At 39.0% G+C, this 13,799-nt stretch overlaps 1 protein-coding gene across 1 annotated transcript in view; it reads right to left on the reverse strand.

Annotated features, from left to right (window-relative positions):
- Positions 1–484: 484 nt before the first annotated feature.
- Positions 485–13,799, reverse strand: part of LOC126471210 (ATP-binding cassette sub-family G member 8) — a 329,035-nt gene continuing 315,720 nt past the window's right edge. The window contains exon 16 of the mRNA XM_050099326.1: positions 485–1,228. Within this exon, the coding sequence (XP_049955283.1) occupies positions 1,013–1,228 (216 nt within the window). The 3' untranslated portion in view covers positions 485–1,012. The remainder of the gene's footprint in view (positions 1,229–13,799) is intronic.

A 13,799-nucleotide genomic window follows, 5' to 3' on the forward strand; every position in this document is an offset into this window, starting at 1 on the left:
TTATGATAGCAGCATTACTCCACCTTTTTGAGCTAAAGAAGACATTTTAATGAGGAATAATGATGGTTTTTTTTTTTTTTTTTTTTTAGCTTGATACGCAGTGCTGCTACAATGTAGTCTGCTGGATGTGTGTGTGTATTTCGTATTAGCTCTGCAGAATGATGTTGTACAACAATTTAGCAACGTTTTTAGTCTTGCTTATGTGCTTATCCACTGGACAACATCTTAACTATATGGTAAGTTGTTATATTCATTCGTTTCATTATAGAGATAAAAAAAAAAAAAAAAACCTCTTCAGAATTTTCTGAAATCTAACCATTTTCTCAATGCAGTCAGTGCAATTAATCTTTTGTAAACTTACCATGATTCAGTTTCTGTATTTGTTTGGCTGAAAGTAACACAAAAAAGTATAAAAGAATGGTAAGGTTTTTCAGGAGATTTGCAGCTGTTATTCAATTGTTACAAAATAAGAAAAATGTCCTGGGATGTTTTGAATTTATCTTAATGACTAGTACCGTTAACAGATTTGGAGGGGGAAGGAGATAATATGGAGAATGTATTACAACACAAGAAGCTTCTTTAAGTGATATGAATGGTAATTAATTTAAATTCTACAAAGTAATTATCTAACAGTAGAATATTTTATACAAAAAAGGACTACTGTATTTTTACACACAAATTAATTACAGTATAAAAACCCATTTTTACTGTCAATGATACTTATTATAAGTATTAGTTTTACTTAAATAAATTATATATCAGTGGCATACACTTGATGATTAGTTATACACATCCAGTTATGAATGGTAATATGGTAACTTCCCATTTTGAATAAACTGAGATATATCTACAGCAATTCACATTGATAAATAATAGAAAAAATTTACAAAATTGCTGGCAGAAAGGAAGCCTCACAGTTATTTAAAATTGTTTTGAGAGTGAATGTTACAAAATGGAACAGATAGTGTGGCACGGGTATTTCACTGAGTGAAGTTCCACTGTAGTAATATTTTTACGGTTTGTTAGGATTTGTTCTCGGGCGACGTGGTTGATGCCGGCATATGAGAAAGCTGGCTGCTGCTAACAGGAAGCACACAACCCAGAAAACAAGAACTGTAAGTGGTAGTGCATATTCTGGCTTGCCAGGTATAAGTCCACTATAAAGGAGAGCAGCAGTGCCATTGGGTGGAGGACATGCCACCTGCACAATGATATCTTGCCTCTGGACCTGTAACAGATTGTTTAGGTCCTGTATCATCATTTCAACTTTTGAAACTGAAATCAGTTAATGCATTAACTAATAATTATATTAATACTGTGATTACATATAGGTATAATTACTACAAGATTTTGAGAAAATATTGTGTGAGATGTGGAAGATGAAAACTAGCTAAGTTTTCATTCTCTTCTGTGTGTGTCTCTCAATAACTCAAAGCCTCTGCTATCTGTTAAACTGCAGTCATATTCTGTTACCTCCCTTCATAAGTTCCCTTTCATGTTCCTTTTGTCTGAAACCTGTAGAGGAGTACATCACTGTGACATGAACTATGGATTTTGAACTGGATTGTCATGTCATTCTATCTTTTTAGCCTGATACTCCATATTTAACAAAATTTTTGTTTCCCACTGTTAATCTACTCTTAAAAATACACTTTGGACTTCGATCTGTAGACACACAATAAAACCAGCATAATTCTGCTTTTCAGAGATTCATGGAAGATATACATCACAACACATAAGAAAAGAGGTGGCACTGTGTAAATGGTGAAAATAATAAGAAAACTTAAAGCTAATTACATAAATTTATTTCCGTGTAGTGGTAGTAAAGGAATAATTACAAAGAATACAATGAGATCACATTTCGGATGACATCAGAATTCTAAAACTTGTCTCGCAAGGATTTAAATTATCTCAGAAATTCTTCAACATATATTCTGGAGCCATTTTTGTTAAGCATTTGATGATACCAGCAACAAAGAAGTGAACACCACTGATAGAATCCATTCAAGCAATATCCATTTTATGTAGATTACACTGTGATATTAGATAAGATGTGAGACCTTCAGCTTCTTCTGAACAAAATTATCTTCACTAGTGAAAACTAACTTGGGTGTGAACATACTTGAAAAGAGTCAGAAAAATGAAATACCTATGATGCTGAAAACTAAACTAAACTCCACCCGAACAGGCCATGAAGGCCGAACAATATCAACCACCCGCCGTGTCATCGTCAGCCCACAGGCATCACTGCATGTGGATATGGAGGGGCATGTGGTCAGCACGCTGCTCTCCCAGTCGTATGTCAGTTTACGAGACCGCAGCCACTACTTCTCAATCAAGTATATCCTCATTTTTCCTCACAAGGGCTGAGTGCACCCTTTTTGCCTACAGCACTCAGCAGACCAGATGGTCACCCATCCAAGTGCTAGCCCAGCCCAACAGCACCAATTAAACTCACATCTATGAACAGCCTGAAGGCACTGGAAATGTACTACAGATTCCGTGAGTAGAACATGTCACCAATGATGATGTGCATTAACATGCTGACAAATATCTTTGTCATAACCATCATCAAGTGCAGGAAAACAGTGCATTTTGGGAACACTTTGCAAAACAAGAATTACATCGTCAGCCAAATTATAATTGAAGGACAAATAGAATGAGAATGTAGACCCGGCTGGGGAAGAGTTTCATGGTTGCAGAACTGACATTCTAACGTTGGCTCAACATTCTAGATACAGCCACACTGACTATCAATTTCAAAGTATTAAGGCTTCATTCTGGTCCAGTCTACAGCCATGATCATAGTTCTTTTTCTTTTCTTAAACTGAGTACTCTATGTGAATTAATAAACTGTTTCATAATGAAAACTAAAATTAAGTTCATCCACCTTTTTCCTGTGAAAAGCAAGCCTATGTACTTAACATCCCAAGAACATCAGCATTCCAATAATAAACATTTAATCTTTTATGCACCACCTGTAATGAAATTATGTTTGTTTTTTGATGTGTACATAACAACCAGGCAATATCCACATCTGGCACCCCAGAGTTCCAATCAGTCACCATTTAGATGGCAGACATAAACAAGAACCTATTCATTCATTCAACCTAAGACCTTCAAAAGACTTCACTTCATCCAAATATGGATATGTTAGCTGCCACAAATGGTACTGACACCAGGAACTACTTTCTGCATCCACCATTTGGATCACAGTTGGAGATCATTCTGCTGGCTACAGATAAATTGGGATGCACAACCACACTTGGCCAGTTCATTGCCAGCAACAGTTCCCACCAATGTTTACAGTTGTTGCCAGCTGTGATGATCATCAGTTGCCACTGTTATATACAGCCACTTTAATCAACCGATACTGGACATATACACTGAGTGTCAAAGTGTTATAAGTGTTATTCAAACTTCAGCCTGAACTAAATAATTGTTAGTTACAGTAGTGCAGACTGAACTTCTATAGATCAGATAGTTTTCTTTCACTGTGTTAAGTTAGATTAGTGTGTAGAATGTTACCTACAGAGCTCAAAGCTGAGTATATCTGTATATATTGTAGGAAATGCTTATTACTTGTATCATTTCATGTTACCCGTATTACTTGTGTTGACAAAATCCACAGATTTTTGGAAACAGACATTGCTCATTCTATAATAAAAAATGGCAACAAGGATTTTCATTGGCAATGACCAAACTGGCGAGTGCATATAAACATTCCTGTTGCAACGCACTGGAATTAGTGTGGCCTTTGCAATTGTATATGATTGTCTGTGGGCTGTTAACTCCCTTTTTTTGTCAGTAAGATTTCAAAGAATTTATTATACTGTCCTGAGTTGTATTCTTCAGATATGGGTCAACCTGAAGCTGATAAGCTTCAGCCAGTTGTATTCCTTTGGCTGCAGCTGTCTGCCTCTCAGCAGCTGCTGGTGGCACCCCTGGCAAAACTTGAAACTGACTCAGAAAATGGTCAAGGAAAGTTTAAAGGTGCATTCACACTACTTGTGTGCTTGGGAGACTTGAGCCTTATGATCAATGTGGACAGAGGTAAGCTCCAAGGACTCTCTGCAAGATGGGCTCATGACCCACCCAAGCCTATGGCTTGTCTGGCTCTGCCTGTTGTCAGTATATCAGAGGGATGCACAAGGAGCTCGATGAACAGTGTGGAGGGTGAGAAGCCTTCATCAACTGGCTCACTGCACTTGTCCAATTTGGTCTTTGTTTATCTTTTTCTGTGTTGTGGACATCACGTTTTTGTTTTAAAATGGAGTGGACTGACAATTTTACTATTAAATTCATACACATTTATGAACAATATCCTGTGTTGTAAGATGCCACAAACTCCCATTATAAAATAAAATATAAAGAGAGAAGTATGAGATTCCATCACAACAGAACTCTGCATGGGTATGGCTGAATTATAAAGACCAGCTTATGATTCAAGCCCGAGATTCTGGAGTTGGCGCTTGTGTGTGCATGCAGTGTGCTTGCTTTTGTGTGAGTGTGTGTGTGTGTGTGTGTGTGTGTGTGTTTTACTGACGAAGGCTGTGGCTGAAAGCTTTATGTGAGTGTCTTTTAATTGCATCTGTGTGCAACTTGACATATCTTCTTTACGGTAAATAGCAATCTTTCTTTCCCATATTGTTGATATTCCTACCTCAAGTTTCCATTGTTTGATCACCTTATTAGCCACTTATAAGAAAGTCCACCAGAAGAAAAATGAGCCTGGGAAGTCTGGCACCGGGTTTGAGGAAGTGACTGCTCCTAACTCATTCACTTTCAAGGCCTTTGAATTTCTGCACTGCAAATATCAGCCTTTGCATCTTTGGTGCAACCAAATTTATCAAATATTCAAAATTAGATGCGGACATAAGGCAGTATGTCTTGAAATTTATGTTTTCAACATGCAAGTTGTCCATCAAATCACTCCCACCATATCTTTTTCTGCTTCCGAAAACTGTGGTCATCAACCACCTGTGTTTTCTTTGGTCTTTGATGTGTCTTCTTATATCTTGTTCCTGGGCTAATAGGTGCATCACAAGGAAGCTGACACTTGCTATAACCATTTTTAAATCGGGAAGCTGGCACTGGTCATGACTGCAGGTACAGAGCAGATCCTAACAAGTCAAAGCCTGGCAAGCAACTGGGGTAGTATGGTGAGCACAAGTCTGGCGAGCATGAGTAGCGTGCACACACCTTAAGATGTCACCAGCATTCAGCCAGAAAACAGAAGGCTGGCCTAACTACATTTCACGACTAAAGCAAAATATTATCACACATCAAGTATTTGGTGATGTTGAATGCAAAGCATTTTCTCATGGAAAATGTTGGGCCAGAAGTTTTCAAACTTATACAGAAATTGTGTCCTGAAATTCAACCTGTGGATCTTTCCTATGCTGAAATTAAGGCTAAGTTAGAATCACACTCTGAGTCACAAGTCCATGCTGCAACATCTTGGCATAATTTTTTTCAATGCTTTAAGAAACAAAATGAAGGTTATGAAGAGTGGCTGGCACAATTACAGGCCTTAAATAGAGACTGCCAGTTTTAGTGCCAAAATGACAATTATATTGATTCTCTCATTGATGATGTGCTTATCATGCATTTGACTTGCCTGATAATAAATTAATGAAAGACTTGCAGACCTGCTTAGCTTGAATAATTCATCTTTGCATTACTGTTTTTCTTTAATCTGGGCACATGAACAAATGCTAGTAACAGCAGATGGGCTCCAGTCTGGAGACACTTGCACATTTACAATGCATAACTGGCTTGCATGGCCAAGTCAATGACACAGCTGTCAGTGTACATCATGGAGCAGCAAATGGAAACAACAGATTGGAAACAGATTCCCTAAAGAAAAATAAAATTTTTTGCACATTGTGGAGTTAACCACAAGTGCAAAGATCATTTCTTTCAAAATGCACAATGCAATGATTACAACAAGTCAGGACACAAATTCGAAGTGTGCAACACTAAGCACATCAGGCAGTGTAATAAGACACTCAGGCACATGAAAGTGATTTACACTAAACCTTCAAATGATGTTCACAATGAACATAAACAAATCAATAAACTTTCATGGACAAGAAACAAAGTGAATGCTATCTCTTCAGTTTATGACAAGGCTTTACCTGTGACACTCATAGATAATAAAATGTCATTGACATTTCAAATTGGTACAGGCTTGTCAATTTATTTACTTAATTTACTAACGTACAGGAAATAAGTCTGGACAGAATTAACTAAATTTCAGAATTTGCTGTTTAGCTACAGTGACCAACAAATTCCAGTAAAAGATCAGTTTGACAAATGTTGCATACAAGCAGTTTACCAAACAGGCCAGATTTGTAGTTATAAATCCACCGAAAGCAACAAATTTGCTTTACCTTGATTTACTCAATACTCTAGGCTTCACAGTTTAAGGAGGAGCAAATCAGCTTTACATTGACAATCCAAACAAAAATTTACAGAAACTGTTGCAAAAATGTGATAATATTGTTTTCATACACAAGAAGTAGTGTTAAAAATTCCAAAGCACACATCATGTCAAAGCTGAACGCTGTGTCAAAACTCTGCACAATAAACAATATTCCCTCCGCATTAAGGGATGAAGTAAAACAGGAACTTTATCACTCAGAACAAAATGGTGCAATATAATCCATTACTAGTAGTGAATGACACATTACAAATCTGTGAATACTTCAAAGTGACAGTAACTGCACAATCCATAATTGAGTCCTATTCAATTGATTCCTATTCAGTTCCAAAACTGGGAGAACTAACATCAAAATTAGCTGGTGGCGTATATTTTACAAAACTTGATTTGATGGAACCTTTTACATTTACCTTTGGGTGAAGAAGTGCAGTGATTTTTAGTCATAAATACTCCATTTAGACTTTACTGATACAAGAGATTACCATTTGGGATTTCCAGTACACTGAGTTTGTTCCAATGATACTTAGAACACTTAATTAGGAAACTAATAATGCTGTGAACTACCTGGATGACATCCCTGTCACAGAAAAAAATTTAAAATGTAACAAGGAAAGGCACATTAAGTACAATATCTAGGACACATTTTGTGAGAACATGACATCAGGCTGCACCACACCACACTGAAGCAATTACAAATCTTCCAGTTCCCAAAGACCTCATGTAATTACTTGAGTGACCGTTTCCCCTGTGTCATTCATTTGCTAATGCCTATCCCATCTGTGTGTCGAACCAACTGGCAGCTTTCCAAAACTGACTGGCACCTTTCAATGAACACCATTTCCCCTGCACTGATGACCAGGTAGAATACCTCACAAACACTATCCTTACTGCTGCAGAATGTTCCATAACTCGTACATCTTCCTCACCACAACATACTCTCTTCCCCCTGGTGGACTGAGGCATGTTGCAACGCGTTCCACACACAGAGACATGGTCTCTGTGTTTCTAAATGCCATCCCCTGATGGCAAACTGTATCCGTTATAAACAGCTATGTGCGCAGTGTCACCACATTTTCAGGGATCGCAAAAAAATTAGTTGGCTTTCTTTTCAAAGCTGTTTCAACAGTTTTACTCCCTCCTTTGTTGTTTGGGGTAATCTCTGTTGCCTTCCAGGAACCGTGGTTCATTCCCCAGTTCCTGGTCTAATCATAGTAAATGATATCATTATAGACCATCTTGATATTTCCAACACCTTGGGCCAATATTTTGCAGACATTTCGATTTCAACCCACTACCATCCTGCCTTTCTCCCTCTGAAATGGGTAGCGGAGGCAAGGATGATATCTTTCTCCTCTTGGTATCATGAATGTTAAAACACTGCTTTTACTATGAGGGAACTTAAAACATGCACTTTCTTCATCCCCAACATCCACTCCAGGACTGGACAGCATTCACATTCTCATGTTGCAACACTTATCTCCTGAGGGCTTATGCTTTCTCCTCCATGCATAAAACTGCACTTAGACAGCTGGCACATTTACCAGTTGCTGGAGTGAGGCCATTCCCATTCCCATACCTAAGCCTGGTAAGGACAAACATCTGCCTTCCAGCTACCACCCAATTTCCCTCACCAGTAGCATCTGCAAGGTGACAGAACAAATGATTAATGGTCAGCTGGTGTGGTGGCTCGAGTCTCAGAATCTCCTCACTGATGCCCAATGTGGATTCCGTAGGCACTGCTCTGCAGTTGATCATCTCATCACCTTGTCAACTCATATTATGAACAATGTTTTGTGAAACTTGGCCACATTTTTTTGATTTGGAGAAGGCATATGACACCTTTTGGAGAACAGGTATCATCCATATTATGTGCGAGTTGGCCTTCAGGGGTCTCCTGCCGCTTTTTATCAGGGAACTGTTGAAAGACCATGTTTTTAAGGTACATATGGGCTTGGCTCTGTCACACAATTTTATTCAAGAGAACAGGGTGCCTCAGGGTTCTGTGCTCAGTGTCATCTTATTTGCCATAGCCATGAACCATATTATGGATTGTCTCCCACAACAATGGCTTCTGCTTTTCTGCTGGTGAGACTGTCATATGAACTTCTGGCAGCACCGGGAGTTTCTTCTCCCTCCCTGTCTTGGCCCATTCCTTCTTCCATTCGCTGACACTGCGGAATTCTTGGGAGTCATGTTTGATAGGAAACTCTGTTAGTCTTCCCACATCTCTTACCTGGCAGCTTGTCGCACTTGCTCCTTCAGTGTTCTACGTGTTTTATGTGGTACCTCATAGGGAGCGGATCAGACCATCCTCCTCCATTTATACTGGTCCCTTGTCCATTCGAAACTGGATTATGGATATATCATATATTCAACCACATGTCTGTCTATCTTATGTCATCTTAATACACTCCACCATTGCAGGATACATTTAGCCGCTGGTGCCTTCTATACTAGTCCTGCTGAGAGTTTTTATGGTGAGGCAGCTGTCTTACCGTTGTCCTACCGCGGAGATGTTTTCATTAGTTGTTACATGAGCCAGCTGTGTCCTATGCCCGGTCAGCCATCCTATGCTCCCTTTTTCGATGATTCCCTTGACTGCCAGTATGGGCTGCACCCACCTTCTCTGTTGCCTCTCGAAGTTTGTTTTCATTTGTTGCTTCAACAGCTCTGCTTTATGCTCCCTGCCACATTTCCTGTGGGTGCAATCTCTTCACTACCCTGGCTTCAAGCTGAGGTACGTGTTCATTTTGGACTCCATTCACTTCTTAAGGACACTACTCCCGACCTGGTGTATTGCAGCGAGTTTCTTGCACTTTGCACGCGGATTGGGGACAGTGAATTCTTCTACACTGATGGTTCCAAGACCAATCATGGTGTTGGGTGTGTCTTTGTACTTGGCAATAATCCTTTTCAATATTGGCTTCTTGATCAGTGCTCGATTTCTGCCGCAGAGCTCTACGCCCTTTATGGGGCCACCCAGTACATCCAGCAGCATGGGCTTCCAAATGGTGTCATCCGCTCAGATTCTCTCAGTGCTCTTCACAGCCTTCACACGCTGTTCTCAGTCTATAATTTAGTATGTGGTTCCAAGAATGCTTCCACTCGCTTATTGTGTGTGTGGCTGTGGTGGGGGGAGGGGGGGGGGGAATATGGTGCTCCTGTTGGTTGACGGTCATGTCAGCGTGCCAGAGAACAAGGCTGCAGCTCTCCTCCCTTGGCCTTCAAGTCATTCTGCTTTCTTGGATGATCGTGTCACTGCGTCAGCATGTAATATCACTCTGGAGCACACAATGATGTTCTTCCTAGGGGAACAAACTCCAGGACATTAAATCTCTCCTAATAGCATGGTGACTTCCTCTCGGCCCTAATGTCATGAGGAGGTCATTTTAGCCTGGCTGCATATAGGACACAATCATTTGAGTCACCACTATTTATTAAGTGGCAACCCTGCCTCACACTGGGCCTACTGCTCTCAACCCTTGACAGTGCACCACTTTCTGATCCAGTGCCCATTGTTTAACAGTTCGTGTTTACGTGTATGTTTACAGTCTACTTTATCAGATGTTTTAGCAGATGACACGCATTTTGTCAATCATGTCTTACTTTTTATTTGCCACAGCGGCATGGTGAAGCAAATTTGAACCTCCGCCATCTCAATGATATTTTGAGAAATTTTCCCTAGGGTTCTCCTTGTCCTTAGCTGCTTCTATATTAAAGTTTCTTGATTGGGTTTTTGCCTTTTTTTTATTTAGTATTTGTTTTTTCTTACATTACAATATGAGCACTTATGACCTTAGCGGTTTTGTGCCATAAAGGCACCTTCACCATTTTTGAAATACTCGCTCACAGGCTCTGCGTAATAATAATCTTCCTTTTGTCAAAGTTACTTATCTCAGTGGATTTCCCCACTTGCAGCCCGTATCTTCCTAGGGTGATCCCCCAATCAATGTCTGTTCCACTTACATACTTTTGCTACTACAACATGTGTCCGCAACACCACCAGGCAGCATCCTGTGTCATGCCATGTTCTCCTAGTATTATTCCTTATCATCCTTTTTCCACTATTTAATTCCAGATCCCCATCACAAATACATGTTCATCTCCTGCAATTATTTTAAAAATTTCTTGTATCTTCTCAAACATTCCTTCAATCTCATCATCATCTTTGAGTTAGTTTGCATATAAAATTGTACTACTGAAGTGGGTGTTGGCTTTGTGTCTGTCTTGGCTTCTATAATGTGTTCACTATGCTATTCAAAGTAATTTATGCACATTCCCATTTCATTATTATTTATTAGCTGTATTCCTGCATTAGCCCCATTTGATGTTGTGTTGATAACCCTGTGCTTACCTGACAAGAAGTCCTGTTCTTCCTACCACCACACTTCACTAATTCCCACTATATCTAACTTCAACTTTTCCATTTCCTTTTTTTATATTCTATAACCTCTGTACTCAATTAAGGGATATAACATTCCACACTCTGACCTGTAGAATGCCACTTTCATCTTTCCTGACGATGACAGCCTCCTGAGTAGTCTCTGTCCAGAGATCCAAAAGGGGGACTATTTTATCTCCAGAATATTTTACCCAAGATGATGCTATCGCCATTTAACATTAAGAAGAGCTGCATGCCCTCGGGAAGAATAATGGCTTTCAGGTGTTTGCAGTGCCAACATAGAAAGGTCATGTTGTGAATCTACATAGTTCTAGCTACTGTCTCTCTTTCAGAATTTATACTGATGATGATGTGACAGATCCTAACCTTCCAGCCAGTACAAATGTAGTGCTAAACAAGTGTGAACAATTGTTGGATAAAGGTAACACACTGTTAACAGATAACTGATACTCTTTATCTGACTTATTTAGAAGACTCACAGACAGATAGTAGTTCTAGCTACTGTCTCTCTTTCAGAATTTATACTGATGATGATGTGACAGATCCTAACCTTCCAGCCAGTACAAATGTAGTGCTAAACAAGTGTGAATGATTGTTGGATAAAGGTAACACACTGTTAACAGATAACTGATATTCTTTATCTGACTTATTTAGAAGACTCACAGACAGACAAATGTTGTAGGCACTGACTGGGGGAAAAACAAAACCACCACCTGAAATGTACAAAGCATGACAGATGGTTCTGCAACTGTGTATTACGTGATAAGTGGCGTGATAACAAAGACGTTGATTCCTGTCCAGTCATCATAAATCTGCTGACATTATGCAAACTGAGGAAAGAAAAGTAAGACATCAAGAGAGGTGGTGATAAAACCAGCATCTTCAGCATCAGTAGAGAATGGGTGATTTAGACCTTCAAGACCCAGTGATAGCTTACTTCTTATTCATGCAACACACAGTGAAGGAGTATAGAAAGACCTTCTTTTATCTTCTCGATATGCATATTTTCAACTCCTTCATTATGTATCATAAGATCAGTGGAAAAAAACATGTCTGCTACACCAACTTCACAATCAACATTGGACAGCAGCTGCTAGAGAGTACACAGCTACCCGAGTACTCTGTGCTTGGGCAACTATCAGTGAGTACCACCATTATGCGACTCCAGGCAAAAACAAAAGTTAAACTAACAAGAAAGAAGTGTCACAAATACATGTGTTGTGTGCTACTCAAGATGAATAAAAGGGAGAGTGCATGGCAGTGTAAAAAGTGTTGTGTTGCTCTCCATTTAGATGATTGTTTTGAGGTTTACCATACCCAGTAATGATACTAGCTGATATGTTAGACAGTCATACTAGCCAATATGTATCAAATCTGATTTCACTGCAATCAGTAGGGTATTTGAATACAACTCACTAGGTTAAAGGTAAGCAAACTACTTGACATTTTAGTGCCACTGAGAATAAAAAATAAAATAAAAAAAGAAAGAAATCAAAGCATACGGAATCTCTAACAGCATTATTTCAGATTTTATGAAGCAATGGTAAGATTTTAAGGAAATCAACAAAACAACATAAATAAGAGCTTTTTAAAGTAACATATAGGTAAAATTATTGGCTCAGAGGTGCCACAATTTCATGATCATTCGCAGCAAGACTAATAAAAAAGTACTTCAAATTTTTTGAGAACTATGGAAGGAGAAATGTGCTCCTTTGGCTTATATGCAATAATGTTCCTCATAATTGCAAGGCAGAACATTTCACAAAAGTGAAACATATTACTGATGGCAGCATAGATGATGACTGCTAACAACTTCTATGGAATGTCAATTGCACATGACTGTGACAGCTAAATAAGTCTGCCTTTGGTGAGAATACTATGGACTATACTTGCATCATGACTCCCACATAAGTAGAGAATATCTGGAGCCGTGTCACAAATGAGACTACAAAAATGAGAATCGGACATAAAACAAATGATCAGAGTATGGGTAGCCACAGGCCATGTAGCTGAGCTATTGAACAATTGACAGGCACATAAAATAGCAGATTAACAATGGGAAAGACCCACTGTGGTTTAATAACAAAAATATGGCAAATGCTGAGGGAGCAAAAACTGTTTCACTCTTAGTTCCTTAGACAAGACACATCTGAAAAGAAATGAAAGCAGGGTGAAATTCATAAGTCTGTAAAACGATCATTGCATGTCGCGTACAACAATCGCTGTCATATCTTTGCAAAATATCTTGCCGAGAACCCAAGAAATTCGGGTCACAGGTAAAATCAATAAGTGGGACAAAGACTTCTATACACTTGCTCGTCAACGACTCTGGGGTGACAATAGAAGATAACAAAATGAAAACTGAATTTTAAATTTTGTAAAAATATTCAAATGTGTGTGAATTCCTAAGGAACCAAACTTCTGAGGTCATCGGTCCCTAGACTTACACACTACTTAAACTAACTTAACACTAAGGACAACACTCACACCCATGCCCGAGGGAGGACTCAAACCTCTGGTGGGAGGGGCCGCACTAAATTTTGCATTTGAGAAATTTTTCACACAGGAGGATTGAACAAACATACTGTTGTTTGATGATCAGACAGACTTCCATATGGTGGACATAGTAACAGGCATTAATAAGCACCCCATGGTATACAGGAACAACTGAAAGAAATGAAAACAAACAAGGCACAAGGTCCAGATGGAATCCCGATTTGGTTTAACCAAGTGTACTGTATGGCATTGACCCCTTACTTAACCTTCATTTGTCATGAATTTCTCACCCAGTGCAAAGTACCAAGCAGCTGGAAAAAGTGCAGGTGACTCCTGTGTATAAGAAGAATTTGATCTGCATAATTACAGACCAATATCCTTAACATCAGTTTGCTGCAGAATTCTTGAACATATTCTCATTTTAATACAACAAATTTCATTTAATTGGAAATTACG

Source organism: Schistocerca serialis, chromosome 3, assembly GCF_023864345.2.
Source record: "Schistocerca serialis cubense isolate TAMUIC-IGC-003099 chromosome 3, iqSchSeri2.2, whole genome shotgun sequence".
In the NCBI taxonomy this organism is placed as follows: Eukaryota; Metazoa; Arthropoda; class Insecta; order Orthoptera; family Acrididae; genus Schistocerca; species Schistocerca serialis.